Genomic DNA, 23,884 nt, shown 5'->3' with positions numbered 1-23,884 from the left:
TTGTTGGGGGAGAAGATGGGATGTGTTTACAGATTTAGAGCTTTAGCCCATCCTGACTGCATCTACAGAGTAATGCTCTCTGTGACAATACGACAGATTTACTAAATTATTTCTCTTCTTTCTCTTTCAGTTTTGTTGATCATCCTGAGTATCCATATTCTGAAGAATATTGACTGTGAGCTGTCCACCATGCATTCTACCAGAACTTCTTTTCTAGGGTTGTGAAGGGCATTTCTGTACTTGGTGGAGATGTTTAAAAGAAGTGTCTAACTTTTGAAGCTTGTTTATCATAAAAATTTTTTTATGAAACAAAGAAGACTTCAAATATGAATTCTAGTTTTCTCTGATAACAAAATAATTGGAAAATAAAAGAGAAAGTATAGAAAATAAAGATAATTTCCTGGTGCCTTTTTTTTTGTCAAAAATGAATTAGTTGATCTATCGAGAACCCTGTATGCAAGACAGAAAAGAGACACAGATGTATAGAACAGTCTTTTGGACTCTGTGGGAGAGGGCAAGAGTGGGATGATTTGGGAGAATGGCATTGAAAAATGTATAATATCGTATGTGAAACAGAAAAAAAAGAAAAAGTAAGAGAAATGGAAAATTTTATTCGAGTCAGATTTCAGAACTATAACCCAGGAAGAGCATCTCAGAAAGCCTGAGAACTGTTATGTCCTCCAGAAGTCAAGGCACAGGGATGTAAGTTTTAGAGACAGCGGGCTCTGTATGGAAAGACATTATTGACAGTGTACATAATCCAGATCTAAGTATCATCATGGTGAGTCATGTGACCCCTTACAAAGGTCAAGAAGGAATTTATCTTTTAAGGAGCTGCCTTACTGATGCTAGGAGTCTGTTGCTCTTCAAGGTCAAGCAGGTCTTCCCTCTGATGTGGGAGGTCTGGTCCATGCATCATGTAGACACACAACTTACAGTGAGGGAGAGGAGTGTAAAGGTATAGAAAAGTTTTTCATGTTTAAATTTTTCTTGCCATAAAATATAAATTTAATTTCATACTTTCATGACTCTCCTATATAAAATATTTGCATGTTTATTTACAATTTGAAATAATCTTCAATATACAGGTTTTACACTTTTTTTTACTTAGTGTAAGTATTTTTGTAAGCTATCAAGTATTATCTGATGGTTTCCAGGGAGGAAGGGCTTGGGAAAGAGTTGGACTGGGAGGTTGGGGTTAGCAGATGCATACTATTGTATATAAATTGGATTAACACAAAGTCCAAGTGTACAGCACAGTGGACTATATTCAATATCTTATGGCAAACCATAATGGAAAAGAATATGAAAAAGAATATATATATATATATATATGACTGAGTCAATTTGCTGAACTGCAGTAGTTAACACCACATTGTAATTCAACTATATCTCAATAAAATGAAATGAAATAGTTCCAGTATTATATTTTATTTCTTATAATGCTTCCCAGGTGGCTCAATGGTAAGGAATTCTAAAGAATGAAGGAGACTCCGGTTCAATCCCTGGGTCAGGGACATCCCTTGGAGAAGGAAATGGCAACCTACTCTAGTATTTTTGCCTGGGAGGGCCCATGGAGAGAGGAGCCTGGAGGGCTACAGTCAATGGTCACAAGAGTTGGACACAACTTAGCCACTGAGCATGCATGCATATTACAAAGCAGTGCATCTTACCGATTTAATTTTTAAAAACTATTAGAAGTTCTTTATTTAAAAATTTTTGTTGAAGTTGTAATGCTTCAACTACTATTGTAGTTGGTTTACAATGTTCTGTTAATTTCTGCTGTACAGGAAAATGATTTAGATATGTCTGGGAATGGCAACCCACTTCAGTATTCTTGCTGGGAGAATCCCATGGACAGAGAAGCCTGGAAGGCTACAGTCCAAAGGGTCATAAAAAGTCGGATATGACTGAAGCGACTTCATGCCTTTTTATGCTAAACATTTTGATTAGTTCTCATATGTTTGGCTGTTCATTCCTTGATTTATTCAGCAAAAGTATATTGAACACTTTAGGGAAGACATTGTTTTATCAATAAATAAAATAGAGAAGAATAAATTAAAATAAATTCTTGAATTGATAGTCTAGTGGAGGATGACACTGTGAATGAAATTAGAATTTAGGTCTTAGAAATGGGTAAGAGGCAATAGGAGATATTTCTACAAAATCTCTCCCATTTCTGTATATCTATTAAGCAGAGGCACCAAGTACCATTCATCCCACACAAGTATTTGTCTGTATAACAAACACCCTTGCAACACAGAGACAGTGGCTCCTTGCAGAGACATGGACGCCACATTTGCTGTGCAGTAATGTGGAGAAAACACCTCCCTCCTGAGAAAGAGAGGGATCCTGAGTGCCTACTGCCACTGATCCAGGATCCTCAGATGCAAGGTTTTTCTCCTGTTAGTCCACCCCCTGAATATTCATGGGTTGATATGAGTTCAAATCTTATCAATTAAGAAAATGTTACTATAGTTTTGGGCTGTAGAGGGTGGATAGGTGCAGGCTTTGTGTCTTTGACTCTGGAACCCAAGTGGTGCAAAATCAGCTTTCTATTAGTTCGCCCAAAGCCGAGTCTGTGTATATGTGACAGTAAATCTGGTGTTTGCTGGTTGGTGAATAAGGAATGAGCTGTCTCACTGGGAGGGGTTGTGTACCCTAGATGTGCTGTGTATACAAGAGGTCAGGGTTCTTCCCCAAAAGGGAGACCTAAAGATGTTTTAGAGATGAGGAACACAGTTTTGATTGGAAGCAATTTCAAAAGTTTAGGAAGAGTTGAGGAAGAAGCACTGACATATATACAATATCTATTATATCTGTGTAAAACAGATAGATAGTGGGAAGCTGCTGTATAGCACAGAGAGCTCAGCTCTGTGCTCTGTGAGGACCTAGAGGGGTGGGTGGGGGAGAGGGTGGGAGGGAGGGTCAATGGGGAGGGGGACTATGTATAATTATGGCTGATATTCAATGTTGTACAGCAGAAACCAACACAACATTGTAAAGCAATTATCTTCCAACTAAAAATCAAATCCAAAAAAGTTTGTGATCAAATAATAAGATAAATAACACTGAATTTCTATACATTTGAGCAAATAGTCCTTGATAGCTTTTACTGTGATTGCCAAAATTCACATGAAACCTTCTAGATACTGTCTGAGTGAGACTCTCTGTGGTCTGGAGAATAATAAAAGGGTCTTCTGATATGGGGTCATTTCTCCCAGCACGGTTCCAGCTGTCCTCCATCCTCACACTCATATAGGCAATTATGTAAAGCCTTTTTGCCTGTTTCTCTCTTATATCAACATTGAGACATCGAGACTTTGAAGTCACAGCCCTGTGTATTCCCTTTGAAGCTGGGCTGACCACCATTCAGGCAGCTGTACCTGAATGGAACACATGACTTGGAACAATGCATGTCTCTCACAGCTGTTACCAAAACTCTGCCCTTGTTCACTGGTGCCAGATAGAAACACAGAGACAGAATATTGGGTGAAGTAGCAAAGAGTTGCTTTACCAGGCAAAGGGAGCCACAGAGGACTAACGCCCTCAAGATCGTGTGACTCTCCCTGGAGCAGTTAGTGAAGAGCTTCATGGTGTTTGAGGATCAGAGCAAGACCAGCTCATGCACAGTCCTTGGACTGTTGGCTTCAAGGTGAAGTTTCAAGCATTATCAACCTCCTGCTTTCAACAAATCTAGGGTCTACATGCTTGCTTCACCAGTTCTCATTTGGTGGGGGCTGCTTACTGTAAAAATAACTTAGGAATGTATATCAGACCTCTGTCTATAAATTTCAGGGAACTGAGAGTTGGTGATTCTGCAATGTGGCAAAATTATACTCTAACTTGTTACCAGTTCCCTCCACTACAGCTTTCTTTGTTTCTGCATCTTCACATTTCTCAATCATTAACTCCTTAGTCAGCATTTTACTTCAAACAACAAAGACACAGAAGCTTGTGCCTGGTTTCAGAGCTAGTCCCCGATGATCAAGGTCACCCTCAAGTCTTGACTTTTTACCTAGAATGCAGTATGTTCTTCAGCTATGTTTTCCAAGAAAGATCAATTTTGAAACAGCCCGAATAAAATCAATTCCAAGAAAAACTAAAAACTCGGATTTCTTCTTACTCATTAAATTTGTGAATGGAAATCATGAACATTGTGATGAAAGATGTTTGTAGTTATCAGATCAAGAATACTAGGTGTACTTGTGCCAAGACATGAAGAAATTGTTCTTATTGAAGATGAGATTAGATGAACACCCAGATGATGTTAGGATGCATGTTACATAAGAAGAACTCCTTGAACACTTGTTTGAGAATTGACCTTTTCTTTTATATTATGATCAACTCCTTCTATAACAAAGATGCTTATCACAGCACTTTATTCCTGTTGTGATATGATCACAATTATTCTGTGACTGTTCTTCAAGTTCCCCCAAACTCTGAGATCCAGTAAGTGCAAGAATACAAAGATGAAGAACAGGTAGTGGTTCTGAGATGTGGAGAGGATGGAATAGAAGCAAGAACCAGGGGGCATGACCAAAGCACCTGGGTCACTGTCACCTGGAGCTTACCATCATCCTGTTCACACCGTTACTTTGGTTTGAGATGTACTGTGTAGAAAACTGGAGTCAAAAGAAAACAGAAGTGAAACAGAGGTGACTATTGGAGGTATGGAGAGAATACACCAGAGTGCTTGTGTGATGTTTGTGGAACAATATGCTTCCATTCCTGAGTGTCAGCTCTTCACATAGAGAATGTAAAACTTTCTACCATATCCATTTCTGCTAGTTGAAAAACACTAAGACTAGTTCAAGGTTTAAATCCAAATTCTCTTAGAAAATGCTTTAAAGCAGTAAGAAAGAGAAATGGTGGTAGTCAAGACAAACTCAGAAGGAGTGAGGAAATATAAAATCTGTAAATTTTGCATCAACAGGCAAGGATAATCAGAAGATTAATTGTGGAAATATTACCCAAAATAAAGAGCAAAGGTCACCAACTGACCTTGGCAATTGAATCAGGCAATTTCAGATCAAGTTTTAGGATGTTTCAAGGAAGTTCCAGTCAACTTAGCTTTATCAGAAATATGATTTGCAAAGGTTTTTCTTCCCATTCTGTGGATTGATTTTCACTCTCTTGGTAGCTTATTTGATGAGTTTTGATGAATACTGATTTACCTATCTTTCTTCTGTTCCTTGTGCTTTGATTACACTAGTGGCTTCCCAGGTGGCATTAGTGGTAAAGAACCCACATGCCAATGCAGGAGGAAGAGATGCAGGATCAATCCCTGGGTCAGGAAGAACCCCTGGAGAAGGGCATGGCAATCTACTCCAGTATTCTTGCCTGGAGAATCCCATGGACAGAGGAGCCATGGCTCGCGCAGAGTCTGACAAGCCTGAAACATGAAAATTACCACACATACACGCCTGTACTTTGGTGACATATCCCAATCTAAAGTCATGAAGCTTTCTCTCCAGTTTTTCTTCTAAGAGCTCCATATTTGTATCTGTATGTGAAGGTCTTTGATGCATTTGTTGGTGTGTGTGTGTATTCATAATTCCATACTTAAAACGACAGCAAATACCCACTCTTTGCAGATTTGTGCCATGTCACTGACTGGCCTTCACTGGTTAACTTGGCATGTTCCTAGTCCTGGGGTCAGCCCAACAGTTCAGCTAAAGGCAACTCAGTTCATTTCTGAGTCAACTCTCGCCTGGCATACATGTACCTATTTGAGTCTCCAGAATATGTGGCTATTTTTGAATGCCCAGTGTCCACTAAATCCACACCCCAGTTTTACTCAGGGTTTTACAAGTTCTAGTCTATGTCTCCACCCTTAGTCCCTTAGTCCCCTTTTCCTCCTGCCCTCAATCTTTCCCAGCATCAGCATCTTTTCAAATGAGTCAGCTCTTTGCATCAGGTGGCCAAAGTATTGAGCTTCAGCATCAATCCTTCCAATGAACACCCAAGACTGATCTTTTTTAGTATGGACTGGGTGGATCTCCTTGCAGTCCAAGAGACTCTCAAGAGTCTTCTCCAACACCACAGTTCAAAAGCATCAATTCTTCAGTGCTCAGCTTTCTTTATAGACCAACTCTCACATCCATACATGACTACTGGAAAAACCATAGCCTTAGCTCTAGTAATTTTCTGATAATATCTTTAGGGTTTTTTTCTATGTAGAGTATCATGTCATCTGCAAACAGTGAGAGCTATACTTCTTTTCTGATCTGGATTCCTTTTATATCTTTTTCTTCTCTGATTGTTGTAGGTAGGACTTCCAGAACTACGCTGAATAATAGTGAAGGAAGTGGACACCCTTGTCTTGGGGATCTTAGGATCAGGGGATCTTAGGGGGAATGCTTTCAGTTTCTCACCACTGAGAATAATGTTTGCTGTAGGCTTATCATTTATGGCCTTTACTATGTTGAGGTAGGTTCCTTCTGTGCCCATTTTTGGAAGAGTTTTAATCATAAATAGGTGTGGATTTTGTCAAAGGTTTTTTCTGCATCTATTGAGATTATCAGATGGTTTTTATCTTTCAACTTGTTAATATGGTGTTTCACATTGATTGATTTCCATATATTGAAGAATCCTTCCATCCCTGGAATAAACCCAACTTGATCATGGTGTATGAGCTGTTTGATGTGTTGCTGAACACTGATTGCTAAACTTTTGTTGAGGATTTTTACATCTATGTTCATCAGTGGTATTGGCTTATAGTTTTCTTTTTCTGTGTTGTCTTTGTCTGGTTTTGGTATTAGGGTGATGGTGGCCTTGTAGAATGAGTTTGGAAGTGTTCCTTCCTCTGCAGTTTTTTGAAAGTTTTAGAAGGATAGGCATTAGCTCTTCTCTAAATGTTTGATAGAATTCTCCTGTGAAGTCATCAGGTTCTGGGCTTTTGTCTTTTGGGAGATTTTTAATCTCAGCTTCCATTTCAGTGCTTGTATTTGGGCTGTTTATAATTTCTATTTCTTCCTGGTTCAGTCTTGGAAGATTGAAATTTTCTAAGAATCTGTCCATTTCTTCTAGGTTATCTATTTTATTGCCTTATCGTTGTTCATAATAGTCTCTTAAAATCTTTTGTATTTCTGCATTGTCTGTTCTAACCTCTCCTTCTAATTTTGTTGATTTGGTTCTCTCTTTTCTCCTTGATAGTCTGGCTAAGGGTTTGTCAATTTTGTTTATCTTCTCAAAGAACCAACCTTTGGTTTTATTAATCTTTACTATTGTTTCTTTCATTTCTTTTTCATTTATTTCTGCTCAGATCTTTATGATTTCTTTCCTTCTACTAAATTTGGGCTTTTTTCTTCTTCTTTTCCCAGTTGCTTTAGGTGTAGACTTAGGTTGTCTATTCGATGCTGTTCTTGTTTCTTGAGGTAGGATTGTATTGCTCTAAACTTCCCTCTTAGAACTGCTTTTGTTGCATTCCATAGGTTTTGAGTTGTCATGTTTTCATTTTCATTTGTTTCTTGAATCATTTGATTTCTCTTTTGATTTCTTCACTAAACTGTAGGTTATTTAGAGATGTGTTGTTTAATCTCCATATGTTTGTGTTTCTTGCAGGTTGCTTTTTTTTAAATAATTGATATCTAGTCTCAATACACAGCATTGTGGTTGGAAGAGATGCTTGATACAATTTCAGTTTTCTTAAGTTTACTGATACATGATTTGTGACCCAAGACATGGTCTATCTTGGAGAATGTTCCATGTGCACTTGAGATGGTGTATTCTTCTGCATTTGGATGGAATGTCTTGAAGATATCAATGAGATCCATCTCATCTAATGTATCATTTAAGACTTGTGTTTCCTTATTAATTTTCTGCTCTGATGATCTTTCCATTGGTATGGGTGGGGTGTTAAAGTCTCCTACTATTATTGTGTTACTACTAAGTTCTCCTTTTATGTCTGTTAGTGTTTAAGTATTGAAGTGCTCCATGTTGGGTGCATATATATTTACAATTGTTATGTTTTCCTCTTGGATTGCTCCCTTACTCATTATGTAGAGTCCTTCCTTATCTCTTGTAATCTTTATTTTAAGGTCTATTTTGTCTGATATGAGGATTGCTTCTCCAGCTTTCTTTTGCTTCCCATTTGCATGGAATATATTTTTCCATCCTCTCACTTTCAGTCTATATGTGTCTTGAGGTCTGAACTGGGTTTCTTGTAGACAGAATATATATGGGCCTTATTTTTGTATCCCTTCAGCCAATCTATATCTTTCGGTTGGAGCACTTAATTCATTTATGTTTAAAGTAATTATTGATATATATGTTCCTGTTGGCATTTTCTAATTGTTTGAGGTTGATTTTGTAGATCTTTTTTCTTATGTTATATTCTTTAGTTCTTCTAGGTCTTTGTTAAATGATTCTTGCATTTTCTTCATTTTGTTTTCAAGGTTTTTTTAATCGTCTTTACTATCATTATTCTGTATTCTTTTTCAGGTAATTTTCCTATTTCCTCTTGATTTTTTTTTTTTTTGGACTTCTGTGTTTCTAGTTTGTTCCCTCATTTGTGCAGCAGTTCTCTGCCTTTTCGTTTTTCTTAAGGTATTGTGTTTGAAGTCTCCTTTTCCCATGCTGCAAGGAAAGTTGAACTATTTCCTTGAAGAAAGTTGAATTATTTCATCCTTTTGGTTTCTGCCCTCCTGAGGTTGGTCCAGTGGCTATGTGAGCTTCGTATAGGGAGAGATTTGAGCTGAATTTTTGTTTGTTTGGTTGGTTTTCCTCTGATGGGCAAGGCTGAGTGAGGTGGTACTCCTGTCTGCTGATGACTGGGCTTGTTTTACTTTGTTTGTTGTTTAGATGAGGTGTCCTGCCCAGGGTGCTACTGCTGGTTGGGTGATGCCAGGTCTTGTATTCAAGTGTTTTCCTTTTTTTGAGTTCTCACTGTTTGATACTCCCTAGGGTTAGTTCTCTGGCAGTCTAGGGCTTGGAGTCAGTGCTCCCACTCCAAAGGCTCAGGGTTTGATCTCTGGCCAGGAACAAAGATTCCACAGGTGGTTTGTTATGGCATTAAGGGAGAATAAAATAAATATCCAAAAGCAAGAAACCAAAGATGAACCCAAGACAAATGGCAGTTACAAAATCAGGCAAATAACAATTAAAATAATGGAATATATACATATACATATACATATACACCCATGAGCAAAGTGAAATCAGTCCAGCAAAAATAAAGTACAGTACATTGATCTGGCAAAAAAAAACAGAAATCAAAAATTGTATTTACCCATTAAGAACAAAGCTAACTTAAGCACCAACTGGAAAACAAAACTAAAACAAGGTGCCAAGTGGAAAATAAAGCAATGAAAACAAAACTATCAAATATGTTGAAAAGAAAAGAAAGAAAGAAAAGAAAGGATATGCAAAGTTAAATAGATATAGATGAAGAAGATTTATACACATTAAAGATTAACTGTAAGGGGAAAAGAACAGTAGGAAAGGCAAACGAAGGAATAAATGTAGAAAAAATATAATAGGTTTAAAAAATTAAAAATTAAAATTATAAAAAAGAGAAAAGAGAAAAAAATGGAAGAAGAAAGAAAAAAAGGGAAAAAAAGGAAAACTCCACAGAACTGCAAAAGCCTAATGTAGAGGCAGAGGTTTATAACAACAATAGAAGATGTGATTGAATATACACATAAACATAGACACTCATAAGCAAAATCAAAACAGTACAACAAAAATTAAGTACAATAGATTGACCTGGTGAACAAAGGAAACCAAAAATTATATCTATCAGAACAAAACTAATTAAAGCACAAACTGGAAAACAAAACTAAAGCAAGGTGCCAATTGGGGAATAAAGCAATGAAAATAAAACTAATATGTTGAGAAGAAAGGAGAGAAAGAAAAGAAAGAAAGAATAGACATGCAAAGTTAAATAGAGGTAGATAAAGATTTTTATACATTAAAGGTTAACTGCAAGGGGGAAAAAAAGTAGGAAAAGCAAACCAAGGAATAAATGTAGAAAAAATAGTAGTAGGTTTAAAAAGTTAAACATTAAAATTTTAAAAAGAGAGAAGAAAATAAAAGAGGAAAACGCCACAGAACAGCAAAAGCCCAATGTAGAGGCAGAGGTTTATGACAACAATTAAAAAAATGTGACTGATGAAAAGAAAAAAAAGCTCAAAAGTTTAATTAAATTTCTTAGTGCCAATGAAATTGACAAAAACAACAGAGGGGGCAAAAAAGGAAAAAAAGAAAAAAGAAAATCCAAAAGAATCTATAGAACAAGTAAAAAAAAATAAGAATAATAAATGCTTTTCTTGATTCACTGCTGTCAGAATCCTTCCCCTTGCTGGAAATCACAGTCCACCTCACCTCCAACACTGTACTGATCTCTGGACCTGCTGTGGGGGCTGCTCAGATTCTAATCTGGTCCTACACCTGTGTGTTCTTGCCTCCAATGTCCCCAGCTATTGGAGCTAGTGCGTTTTCTTTTGTGGGAGCTCTCAATGGCCTTTTATGTATTCCATAGACACAGAGTCTGCTTAGTTGATCATGTGGATTTAATCTGCAGCTTGTACAGGTGGTAGGAAGGTTTTGGGTCTACTTCCTTAACCACACTGCCCCTGGGTTTCAATTGTGGTTTTATTTCCACTTCTACATATGGGTTGTCCACTGGGGTTTAGCTCCTGAGGCTGTCCTGGAGGGTTTGGGTTTGCCCCTGTGAGGGCCAGGTGTGGAGGTGGTGCAGCTGCTTGGGTCGCAGGGGTTCTGGCAGCATCAGGTACTCGGGGGGAATTCACCACTAGGGTAGTAGGAAATAAAGTGCTCTAGAAGGGTATGGCAACCAGTATTGGCCAATATGCTCCAGTAGAACTCCCTCTCTGACAGAGAAGCCTAGCAGGCCACAATCCACAGGGACACAAAGAGTCAGACAGGACTGAAGTGACCCTGTGTGCATAAACACAAGGTGTTTTTTGTTTTTTGTTTTTTTTGCCTGTGGCAGCTCTACCACAGTAAAGGTTGAGTGTGAAGGTGGCGCAGCTGCTTCGCTTGCAGGGACCCCGGTGTAGCCAGGTGTGCAGGGACATGGACTGCCTCCGTGGCAGGAGTTATGGCCCTATCAGAGTCTTTTTTTGAGTCTCTTGTAGCTGGCGACCAGAAGACCTCTTTGGCCAGTCTTTGTCCATAGCTCTGCCTGTTCAGGCACTTAGAGGGCTCCCTTGCCTGGGGTCCTTCTTTGTTGTTTGGCACATCAGGCACTTAAAGGGGCACCCTGGGTCCTACTCTGTAGTTCAGTGTCCCAGGGGTTTGATGGGCCAGCCTCTCTGCTATTCATCTGCTAATGCTGGTGTGTGGGGAGAGAGAGGCTATGGTGATGGTTCCACCCCTTATGCGTGACTCAGCAGTATCGCCTTGCTTCCACAGCTGCCAGGTTTTCCTCCACAGGCATTTCCCACCACAGTCTCCTCCCTCACATCCCCTCGATCTGTCTGTCCACAGCCAACAGCAGCCCTCTCACTGGGATTGCTCCACAATTCCTTAACTCCAGCTCCCAGCAACTGTCCGTTCCAGGAGACCCATGTTCCTGCCCACATATATATGGCTGTGTCAAGGACTGTCTGATTCTCATTCCATTTAGGCTGCCACAGATCAGCTGTTTCACTCTCAGCCTTAAATGTTTCTCCTCTGACTCAGACAATTGCCCTGCTCTGGGGATCAGACCCCTGCTTCAGTTCCCACACCCAGCAAGGGCAGGTCCAGTCCTACTGACACTCCTGTTTTGCCCTCTAGTTCCTTTGTCCTACTGAGTTTTGTGTGTTTCTGTATATTCTTTTCCACTGGTCAGGTATGCCTGTCTGCTCTCAGCTGGTGTTCTGCATCCACGTCTGTGTCTGAAGGTGTATTCCTGATGTATCTGAGGAGAGAGATGTACTCCACGTCCACCTACTCCTCTGCCATCTTGTTCTCCCATGGTCAGCGTTTTGATGAGTTCTTCATTCATTGATTTACTCAACAAAACTTTATCAAACACTTTTAATAAGACAGTGTTTTGTCAATACATAAACCAGACAAGAATGAAATGAAAGTAAGAAGTGTCTTGAGGTGACAGTCTAGCGGAGGGTGAGGATGGTGTATGAAATCACAAGTCTTTAGCTGTTAGAAATGGATCAATGCCCGTTGGGAAATGGCTGTCCGCAGAATCTTGCATTTCTGACACCTGAGATGCAGAGGCACTGACTAACCTTCCTGCCACACTAATTCTTATTTGTACAGGGAACAGTCTTGCAACATAGAAACTGGTTCCCTCCAGAGAAATGGAGGGTGTCCTTACTGTCCAGTAATATGAAGAAAACATCTCCATCCAGAGAAAGGGCAGGCATGCTGAGTGCTTCGTGTTGTTGGTCCAGGGCCCCTAGACTTAACCTTTTCCTCCTATAATCCAATCCATTGCCTGTTTAGATGTCATCTGGTCCCACCACTTCAACCTTTAGAAATAGAGTCAAGGATGAACCTTGCTGTGGTGAACATTTTCACAATATTTATGTACACCAGATCACATGGTAACCTTTAAGACTATACACTGAGACATGTCAACTATGTCTCAGAAAAGCTGAAAAACAATATTCATACATTGGCTACGGCATTTGTGGTGGGTGATAAACATTCTGTCTTTTACCAGCATCCGTGAAACTGGGGCAAGGTGATTTGAAGGCCTGCAAGTCAGGTTAAAATTTTATATTTTTTCATGACTTCTAACAGTGATATGGAGAGAAAGCAAGCAGGGAAGGGAATGGGTCATGCTGGGAGGTGGGAGGGTTGGGTGCTCTTACAAGAAAACATTCTTGTGTTCTAACCTTTGCTCCAGTCATACTGCATTCTGACTATTCTAATCTCTAAGTAAACATAGAAGTGAAGCATGGGTTGATATAAGTTCAAATCTTATTAATTAAGAAAATATAATCATTGCTGAATCACATTGTTGTATGGCAGCAACCTACACAAAGTTGTAAAGCCATTTTCCTCCAACTAAATAAAAATTTGAATACATAAAAAAAGAAAATGCTGCATAGTTCTGGGCTATAGGAAATGGATGAATGAACTTTTCTTAACAGGGGCTGGCTTTGTGTCTTTGACTCTGGAACTGAACAAGAATTGCAAGAGCAGTTTTGCATCAGTTTGCCAAAGCCACGTCTCTGTACATGTGACAGAGAATCTAGTGTTACCTGGGTGGTGAGTAATGAGCTCTCTTCCTTGGATCCACTAGACGTGTTGTGTACCTTAAATGTGTTGTGTCCACCAGGTGAGGGTTCTCCCCCAAAAAGGAAACTAAAGATGTGTTAGAGATGAGGAACACAGACTTGACTGAAAGCAACTTCAAAAGTTTGTGACCAAATAATAAGATGAATGACCCTGAATTTCTGTATATTTGAGGAGTAGTCCTTGATATGTTTCTACTGTGAATGCCAAAATTCAGACATGAAACCTTCCAGACACTGTCTGAGAGAGACTTTCTGTGACCTGATGTGGGATCTTTTCTCCCAGCATGGTCCGAAGTTGTCTTATAGCCACGCACTGTTAGGTGATTGTATTAAGACTCTTTTCTTGTTTCTGTTTTGTATCAAAAATTAGACATTGAGATCCCGAAGCAAAAACCCTCTCTTTTCCCTCTGTAGCTGGGCTGACCACCATGCAGGCAGCTGGTCCTGAATGCACAAAGGACTTGGGACAATGGCTGTCTCTGTGGAACTAGTCCCTGAAGATGGGGGTACTCCCAAGTCTTGGCTCTGTATCTAGAATAGAGGATGTTCTTCAGCTATGATTTTGCAAGAAAGGTCAATTCCAAGAAGAACAAATAGCTGTATTTTCTTCTTATTCATCTGAATTTGTGGGTGGAAATCATGAACACTATATTGAGGAGAATTTTCTAGTTATCAGAACAAGAACAATAGGTGTGCTTGCTCCAGGACATGAAGCAATTGTTCTCATTGAAGATGGAATGGACGAACACCCAGCAGATGTTGAAATGCACATTACCTAAGAAGAGATCCTTGAATGCTTGCTCACAAATATGAGCATTTCTTGTACACTATTATCAATCCCTTCTATTATAAAGATGTTTATTGATGTAACACTTTATTCCTGTTGTGATCTGATCACACTTATTCTGTGAAGGCAGGTTCAGAAGGGGCTGACAGAGGATAAGATGGCTTGATGGCATCACTGACTCTATGGACATGAGTTTGAGTAAGCTCTGGGAGTTGGTGATGGACAGGGAAGCCTGGTGGGCTGCAGCTGATGGGGTCGCAAAGAGTCAGACACAGCTGAGCAACTAAACTGAACTGAACTGAAGAAGAGCTCCTTGAACACTTCCTTGAGAATCTGAGATTTCTTTTATATTATTATCAGCTCCTTCTATAATAAAATGCTTAATGGTGTAGCACTTTATTCCTGTTGTGATCTGATCACACTTATCCTCTGATTGTGACTGGCTTTCAAGTTTCCTCAAACTCTGAGATCCAGTAAGTGCAAGAATACAAAGATGAAGAAGAACAGGTGGTGGTTCTGAGACGTGGAGGGGAGGGAACAGAAGCAGGAACCAGGGAACATGACCAAAGCACCAGGGCCACCGTCACCTGGAGCTTACCATCATCCTCTCCACACAGTTACTATGATTTGGGATGCACTGTGTAGAAAACTGGAGTTAAAGAGAAACAGAAGTGGCTACTGGAGGGTGTGGAGAGAATATAACAGAGTGCTTGGTGTGATGTTTGTGGAACAATGTGTTTCCATTCTTGGGTGTCAGCTGTTCACATAGAGATTGTGACAGTTTCTACCATGTCCATGTCTGCTGGTGGGGAAACACTAGGACTAGTTCAAGGTGTAAATCCAAATGCTCTTAGAAAATGCTTTGAATTCAGTGGGGAAGAGAAATGGTGGTAGTCGTCACAAACTCAGAAAGAGTGAAGAGATTAAAACTTTACATTTTTCCTCAATAGGTAGGGAAATTCAGAAGGTTAATTATGGAAACAGACAGCAAGGAGATCCAACCAGTCCATGCTAAAGGAAATTAGTACTGAGTATTCATTGGAAGGACTGATGTTGAAGCTGAAACTCCAATACTTTGGCCACCTGATGCGAAGAGCTGATTCATTTGAAAACACCCTGATGCTGGGAAAGACTGAAGGCAGGAGGAGAAGGGGACGACAGGATGAGATGGTTGGATGGCATCATCGACTCAATGGACATGAGTTTGAGTAAACTCTGGGAGTTGATGATGGACAGGGAAACCTGGTGTGCTGCAGTCCTTGGGGTCACAAAGAATCGGACACGACTGAGTGACTGAACTGAACTGAACTGAAAGCATTAAAGAATAAAGGTCACCAAGAGAATTGGCAGTTGAGCCAAGCGATTTGAGATAAAGTATTAGGGTGTTTCCAGGAAGTTCCACTCCATTAAGCTTTATCATAAATGTGATTTGCAGTTTTTTTCCCTTTCTGTGGATTGAGTTTTCATAACCTTTGTGTTAAGTTTCCTTCAATGCAAAAGCATTTTGGGTTTTGATGAATACTCATTTACCTATTTTTTCTTCTGTTGCCTGTGCTTTGGTGACATATCCAAATCTAGTGTCATGAACTTCCCTTCTAGTCTTCTAAGGGTTCCATATTTGTGTCTTGTATGTGTGAATCTTTGATGCAGAGTGAGGTTTATGTGTGTGGGGAGCAAGTGTGTTCACAACTGGGCACCTGAAACAAGTGCAAAATACCCACTCTTTGCAGATTTGTGCCATGTCCTGACTGGCCTTCACTAGTTAACTTGGCATGCTTTAGTCCTGGGATTAGCCCAATAGTCAAGCTAAGGGCACTCAGTTCATTTCTGAGTGAGTCAGCATCTTTCTTGAAGGAGGTGTGCCTCTTTCATTCCCCTGAATGTATGGCTGTTTTAAAATGTCCTCAGTCCCCAAAATCCACACCCCAGGTCTATTCAGGGTTTTATATGTTCTAGTCTATGTCTCCACTCTTACTCCCTTGTCCCTAGCACCATATATATAGTCTCCCCTGCAACAGTAATGAGCTATTTTGGCTGCTCTTCAGTTTAAGCCTAGGCTTAGGTGAAACAGACACCAGTCTTCGGGCAGCCCCAAACAGGTTGGAACATTGCATTAAGGTTTTTGTGATCAGTCTTGTTTGCTGGAGGCAACTGGGAAGAGTGCTGCCACCCATTATAGATCAAGACTTCACTCTTCAAGTTAGAGGAGAGGTAAGTGTGAGGAAAAAACACAATAAAATGTCCTTCCTCTCAGTTCTGGAATTTTCTTGATTGTGTGTTCAATGTGTTCCTATAGATTTTGACTGTTTGACTAATTTCAGAGCTCCTGTGAGGTTTTTCATCTGGTTTCTGATTGATTTCTCACATTTATAAGGGAGAATTCAACACTTCCTAGCTCACCATTTTGCTGACCTCACTCCACGTGTTAAATTTTATTTGACTTCACAACATCCCATTGTATCAATGCATCTTGATCTCCCTAACTCTTCCTTTATTTGTTACAATTTAACTTGTGTACAGCTTCTTCATTTATGACTAACCATTGAGTAAGATAATAAAGTACATGAACTCATTATCATTTCCATTATGATATCTTTCTAAAAGTTATGTAACTAAGTCCAAGGATTAACCACTGTAAGGGTCTGTTTGCATATTACACATGGTGTCCAAAAACTATTAATAATTAATCTCCAATAAACACTTTGTCAGAATGTGTGGTTTTAATATTCTTTTCAGGATCTCACCACTGTTGAGTCTGGATAGCAACATAATTATCCTGGTGGGAAAAGTCAAAGGCAAATTTATTTTGCTTTGGTTTTCTTTATTAAGAAATAAGATTTTATAAAATGTTTATTAATCACTCCCTTAAATTTTGTGATTCTGTGAATGTGTGTATGTATGTATGGTAAAACAGTTAAATTTTTTCAATTGATGTTTGATAAATATTAGGCTTAATATTGGAAAAATGAAAAAAAATTGTGTGGAAGTTTCTAGTCTAACATATGGTCAATAATTGTTCAATCTCATCATTATATAATTTAAGATTGCATTGATAAAGAAGCAAATAATTTAATTGGCTTCAACCCTCTTCTTATGCCCTGGGATTGGTTTCACCTTGCCCCTCCTACAATGTATCTGCTAACACTGGAGAGTGCAGCTGGGGCGTGACCATCCTGGTGTTTATCAATTGTGAAGGCAGAAGGGAAAAATCAGAGTCTGCTTAGTCAGAGAAATGACAATGGATCCCAAATACCAGAAGAAAGTGAAGCTTAATGATGGCCACTTCATTCCTGTTCTGGGATTTGGCACTTTTGCCCCTCCAGAGGTAAGAGTAGTGATTTGGGGTTGATATAAAAATAGTAAGTGGCTGTAACATGAGTGGAAGAGAACTTCAGTTGTCCAACACTGAGCTCCTGTGGGACTCTGGGAAGATATCGTGGTTCCACTAACCAGGCTAGAACCATGCCCTGTGAAAGGGGAGAGAGCATCCAGCCTCCACTCTGCATCAGGGTCTGAGGCTGTGCTCACCTGCAGATTACTCTGGGTTCCCCTTCAGTTTCCGTCTCTTTCCCAGCTTGGCAGAAGAGGTGAGACTCGGCTGTTGAGAACACTGATTGTCAGCTGTTTGGCTTTGAGGGCAATTGCAATGGTGGGGTTTCTTTGTATATTTCATTCCAGAACTCTTCCCTCCTTCCAAGTTAGTATTTCACCCAGAGCAGTATTTGAGGTGGAAGGTCCTGAAGATGAGGTGACTGGAATCTAATGGGAGAGAATTGCTTTTCTACTGCGGGATACCTGCTCAGTCCAGGTGACACACAGCAGCTATGCTTTGCCTTGTGATTCTGTTTCTGCTTGGAAACTTTTTCCAGTGGGAACTATAGTATCATTTGAAGGGATAAGCTACAATCTTACAGGTCAGGCTTCATACTATATCCTTGGGTTTTGTAGTGTATTTTTATTAGAGTATAGTTTCTCTTATGCTTGGGCATAAGAGAGACTAGTGGACAAGTCTCTAGACTGGAAGCCAGAAACTTTGCTGTCCATCTTGTCTTTAGAGTACATAGTTGTGACAAGGGACTGCTCTCTAAACTTTGAGTCTCACTTTTCTAATTTATAGAATAAAAGAAACTATTCAGAGACATTTTGCAGATAAAAGACAGGGATTGTTCACTTTGCAAAATGTGATGAGCAGAGGGAAGGGTCCAGCCTAGCACTGAGCTCTCTACATTCCACAAGGCACGTGATCGTCAGGAAAACCAGGACTAGACCCAACAGGGGGAACTTGGGCCAATCAAACGGGGGAACTTGGACCAAGCATCTATCTTCTTGAAACATGAAAGATCCTGGATTGCAGAAACATATTGAAATATTATTCAGCTTGAAAAGGGAAGTTAATTCCACCATTTGCAACCACACAGGTGAACCTGGAGAATAGTAAGCAAAGTGAAATAAGCCAGAAATAGAAAGACAAATACTGCATGTTCTCTTCATAGGTAGAATCTGAAACATTGAACTCAGAGAAGCAGAGTGTAGAGGGACGGTGACCAGAAGCTGGGGACATGGTTGGGAAGTATGGAAAGATGTTGGTCAAAGGTCCAGGCCTTTTGCAATGCTATGAATGTCTGAAGACCTGATGTACAGCATGGTGACTATACTTGAATATAATGGGTCATATTTTGAAATTTTATAAGAGAATATATATTAAGTATCCTCACAAACACTCCCCAAAGTTAGCTATGTGAGGCGATGGATCTGTTAACTATCTTGATTGTGTTAATCATTAACAATAGATAGTTACATGAGAACATCACTTTGTATAGATTGAATAGATAGTTTTTATTTGGTATTTTCTCTGTGATATGCTGGTATACATGGATCTTAGAAGCTTTAACCTGGTTTCTTGATGCATTTCAGTTCAGTTTAGTTGCTCAGTCACGTCCAAACTCTTTTTGACCTCATGGACTGCAGCACGCCAGGCTTCCCTGTCCATCACCCATCTCCCAGAGCCTGCTCTAACTCATGCCTATCAAGCTGGTGATGTCATCCAATCATCTCATCCTCTGTCATCCCCTTCTCCTCCTGCCTTCAATCTTTCCCAGCATCAGGGTCTTTTCCGATGAGTCAGTTCTTCACATCAGGTGGCCAAAAGTTGGAGCTTCAGCTTCAGCATCAGTCTTGCCAATGAATATTCAGGACTGACTTCCTTTAGAATTGACTGGTTTGATCTCCTTGCAGTCCAAGGGACCTTCAAGAATCTTCTGCAACACCACAGTTCAAAAGCATCAGTTCTTTGGCCCTCAGCTTTCTTTATGGTCCAATTCTCACATCCATACGTGACACTAGAAAAATCATAGCTTTGACTAGACAGTCCTTTGTTTGCAAAGTAATGTCTCTGTTTTTTAATATGCTGTCTAGGTTGTTGGTCCTAGCTTTTCTTCCAAGGAGCAAGCGTCTTTTATGCCTTCAAGGCTGCAGTTACCAAATGTAGTGATCTTGGAGTCCAAGAAAATAAAGTCTGTCACTGTTTCAATCGTTTCCTCATCTATTTGCCATAGATGCTTATTGATACCACCTTTAGGTAATAGGATCAGTAGTTTGGTGAATGGTGCTTATTGGTACCTCATTTTTCCTCACATATTTCTATATTAAATCTAGTACATGTCTCCTCTCACCATGCCCCCCTCAAAGACAATAATTGTAACTTTGTCATCATTGGTGTGTTCAAATTTTAATTTTAAATTGAAGTCGCTTTACATCTTTGAACCTAGACCAGAGCAGTGTGATTTAATACAGGCTAATGAATCAGAGCTTCCCTAGTGGCTCAGATGGTAAAGAATTTGCCTGAAATGTGGGATACCTGAGTTCAATCCCTGGATTGGGAAGATCTCCTGGAGAGGGAACTGGCAACCCACTCCAGTATTCTTGCCTGGGAACCCCATGGACGGAGGAGTCTCATGGGATACAGTCCAGTCTTGATGCTTTTATCATACCTCTGGTACCTTTGTTGATTTTGCTTCAGACATCTCACAGTATAAATCCTATCCATGACTACAAGTTTATCCTGAGTCCTTTGGATTCTTTCAGCAAATCACTGAAACTAGTGGTGGGCTTGGGGCCCTCTGATGCCTATGATTAACCACTGATCACATGGGGTTGAAGGGTTCCTGGGTGCCCATTTAATCACTGACCAGGAACGTTCAGGGAAACTGTCATGGGTCCATCATCATACATACAGAGTTAAACAAAGGCATGAAGAAATGTTGGTTCTTAGTAAGATCAAGCTTGTGTCTTAGCAATCTCTTAATCATGTGGCTATTTAACAACTGCTTTTCTTGCTTACATAGGTTCCTAAGAGTGAAGCTCTGGAGGTCACCAAATTTGCTATAGAGGTTGGATTTCGCCATATTGACTGTGCTTATTTGTACCAAAATGAGGAGCAGGTTGGCCAGGCCATTCGAAGCAAGATTGCAGATGGCACTGTGAAGAGAGAAGACGTATTCTACACTTCAAAGGTGCTGTATGTGGTGTGTGTGTGCACGTGTGCGCAACTGACTGGGGGCAGATGACAATTACATACTAGGTCCAGTAGTTTGCTGAACAGTGCTTATTGGTACCCCCATTTCACACATATTTGTATCTTAAATCTAGTATCCTTCTCCTCTCACTGTGTCCCCTCAAAGAGAATAATTATAACTTTCTCATCATTGGTGTGTTCAAATTTTAATTTTAAATTAAAGTCACTTTACTTCTCTGAACCTAGAGCAGAGCAATGTGGTTTAGTATGGGCTAATGAATCAGGGCTTTCCTGATGGCTCAGTTGGTTAAGAATCTGTCTGAATTGTGGGAGACATGAGTTCAATCCCTGGATCAGGAAGATCTACTGGAGAAAGAAATGGCTACCCATTCCAGTATTCTTGCCTGGGAATCTGATGGACAAATGAGCCTTGTGGGCTACACTCCAGGGGTCCCAAAGAGTTGGACACAATTGAGTGGCCAAAACTATACTATATTTACTTAATGAATCAGACAACCTGGGAGCAGATTATAGCTTTTCTTATCATCTGGGAGACTTCTCGAATTTCTTCACATTCTGAATCTCAGTTCTCAGATCCAAGAGTAAGAGAGCATTTGAGAGGCACTTTGTGCATTACACAAAATCTAGCCAAAGTGTCTTGAATTATGTTCTTCTCACGTTAGTATGTTCAAAGCACTTTTCCCTACAGTTATGTAAAGAAGATAGCAATTAACTTTGAGAAGATGGATTGTTTGATCAAAGTAAACTAAGTTTGTGCTTTTACACTCTATCAAGTATAGTTCAGTTGATGGGCATGGTAATTATTTGATAAAGTTATTTATATCTTGATTCATTTAATTCCATTGTGAAAGATACACTGATGAGAAATTCAATCAAATAATGAAATTTACATTGCTAGGTTAGATAAAGAATGGAACTCAAGAAGAAATGGAATGGTTTTTCCCATGGTCATCTCTTTCTAACAGATAATAATGCCTAATTATTAAGTGAAAGAAGACAAACACAATTACGTATAGCAACCATTTCCCACAGCTTCCTTTGTTTAATCTCTACAGGTTTGGTCCACTTTCCTTCGACCAGAGTTGGTCCGACCAGCCTTGGAAAAGTCACTGAAAGATCTTCAACTGGAATATGTTGATCTCTATATTATTCATGTTCCAGTGGCTCTGGTGGTAGGTGATTTGTATGATCAGCTCTGTTTTATTTCTTGGGTCAGAATGTCTATAACTTGCATGGATGGTTGACAAGATTTTTCTTAGTAAGTTGAAGGAGTGATTACACTAGAGTTCAGTTCAGTTCAGTCGCTCAGTTGTGTCCAACCCTTTGCAACCCCATAAGTCACAGCATGCCAGGCCTCCCTGTCCATGACCAACTCCCGGAATTCACTCAAACTCATGTCCATCGAGTCGGTGATGCCATCCAGCCATCTCATCCTCTGTCATCCCCTTCTCCTCCTGCCCCCAATCCCTCCCAGCATCAGGGTCTTTTCCAGTGAGTCAACACTTTGCATGAGGTGGCCAAAGGATTGGAGTTTCAGCTTCAGCATCAGTCCTTCCAATGAACACCCAGGACTGATCTCCTTTAGGATGGACTGGTTGGATCTCCTTGCAGTCCAAGGGACTCTCAAGAGTCTTCTCCAACACCATAGTTCAAAAGCATCAATTCCTCAGTGCTCAGCTTTCTTCACAGTCCAACTCTCACATCCATACACGACCACTGGAAAAACCAGAGCCTTGACTAGATGGATCTTTGTTGGCAAAGTAATATTTCTGCTTTTCAATATGCTATCTAAATTGGTCATAACTTTCCTTCAAAGGAGTAAGTGTCTTTAATTTCATGGCTACAATCACCACCTGCAGTGATTTTGGAGCCCGAGAAAATAAAGTCTGACACTGTTTCCACTGTTTCCCCATCTATCTGCCATGAAGTGATGGGACCAGATGCCATGATCTTAGTTTTCTGAATGTTGAGCTTTAAGTCAACTGTTTCACTCTCCTCTTTCACTCCACTTGGCCTTGGAGTACACTAGAGTAGTAAATAATCATTTGTGATCATCATTTTAGGGAGGTTCTTTGAATCTCTTACCTGCCTCCAAGAGAAATGTGTTAAATAATCTGAGTGTCTCTGCCTCAAAATCTTGAGGAAGTAGAAATAGGCAAGTTCTGTGCATGGTGCTGATTAGGACTCTGGGAATCTGGGGTGCTGATCAGAATCTGGGGATCTCACTACAGAGTTCGATGCAGAGTGCTGAGGGCTGACACGGCCTCACACCTGAACAGAATGAGGTCTTCTCACCTCTCACCCTTTCATGTTTCATGGATTTGGTGGTGTCCTTCTGGGTGGGTCTAAACCTCACAGTCTTCTCAGGACTCCAGAGAACTTGCCTCCTGTGTTCATGGTGATGTTTGCAGACTGCACTTAGCCATTAAGAACTGTATTAAGTAGAGGGGAATTTTTCCAGTTGTTTCAGTGGTCAAGACTGTGTGCTTTCAGTGCTGAGTCAGGCTGTTTTGAGAGAGAGGGTTCAATTCCTATTCAGGGAACTAAGATACAGCAAACCCATGGCACAGGCAAAACAAAGTAACAAGAACAAAGGTTATTATGGAGAACTCATTTTTAGAATACAGAATTCTGCTCAAGCCATCCTTTGCCAAAGAGCTTATTGGACTATGTAGATGGCAATTCCCATCTACATAGATTTAAGGATTCCTAATACTTGACAGACATGCTTCCTTGGTGGCTCAGCCTGTAAAGCGTCTCTCTACAATGTGGGAGACCTGGGTTCGATCCCTGGGTTGGGAAGATCCCCTGGAGAAGGAAATGGCAATCCACTCCAGTACTATTGCCTGGAAAATCTCATGGACAGAGGAGCCTGGTAGGCTACAGTCCATGGGGTAGCAAAGAGTCAGACACAACTGAGCAATTTCAGTTCACTGATGCTTGACAGAAATGTCTCTGTTTTTCTATTCCTTATAATGACATCACTCATGGTTTGCTTTATTTTTATCTCAGCATTTTCCATGGGTGGCAGAACGACCTTGATCTGTTCAAGCCTCATTGTCCAGAATATTGGAGAGTATGTCTGCTTCTTCCACATAGCTTATCAACCTAAAGAGAACCTTGCTGGTTCATGTGTATGCCCTGTAGCTATCAGATGTTCAGAGTGAAAAGGAATTCCGATATTTAGTCCAGGGCAAGACTGCAATATTTCTGCCGGCAGTAGGCATAACTTAGTCACTCCCTGCACAAGAGAGACATTTTGCAAGAGGAAGTATAAGGGCAGAAAAAATTTCACTTAAGACACTGAGAGTTCCCAGGGAAATGTAGGAAAATTATATCTATCAAAAC

General features: G+C 40.1%; 2 protein-coding genes across 4 annotated transcripts in view; both read left to right on the top strand.

Moving 5' to 3' along the window:
- The window catches only part of LOC120869467 (dihydrodiol dehydrogenase 3), a 167,043-nt gene that overhangs the window by 64,706 nt on the left and 78,453 nt on the right, over positions 1–23,884 (top strand). The window contains exon 10 of one of the 3 annotated variants that reach the window (XM_040248788.1): positions 161–331. The exons of the other annotated variants lie outside the window; for them this stretch is intronic. Within the exon in view, the coding sequence (XP_040104722.1) occupies positions 161–173 (13 nt within the window). The 3' untranslated portion in view covers positions 174–331. Of the gene's footprint in view, positions 1–160; positions 332–23,884 lie in introns of those variants that run through there. 3 annotated transcript variants of the gene reach the window in all.
- LOC120869407 (dihydrodiol dehydrogenase 3-like) lies at positions 15,317–21,780 on the top strand. The gene is made up of 4 exons (XM_040248728.1): positions 15,317–15,331; positions 17,159–17,326; positions 20,346–20,513; positions 21,592–21,780. Exons 2-4 carry the CDS (start codon positions 17,234–17,236, stop codon positions 21,778–21,780), a joined length of 450 nt encoding a protein of 149 aa, XP_040104662.1. The 5' UTR covers positions 15,317–15,331; positions 17,159–17,233.

The sequence above is a fragment of the Oryx dammah genome, unplaced genomic scaffold (assembly GCF_014754425.2).
Source record: "Oryx dammah isolate SB20612 unplaced genomic scaffold, SCBI_Odam_1.1 HiC_scaffold_10, whole genome shotgun sequence".
Classification (NCBI taxonomy): Eukaryota; Metazoa; Chordata; class Mammalia; order Artiodactyla; family Bovidae; genus Oryx; species Oryx dammah.
Note: the sequence above shows the minus strand (reverse complement) of the source record. Positions and strands in the feature narration are given on the sequence as shown.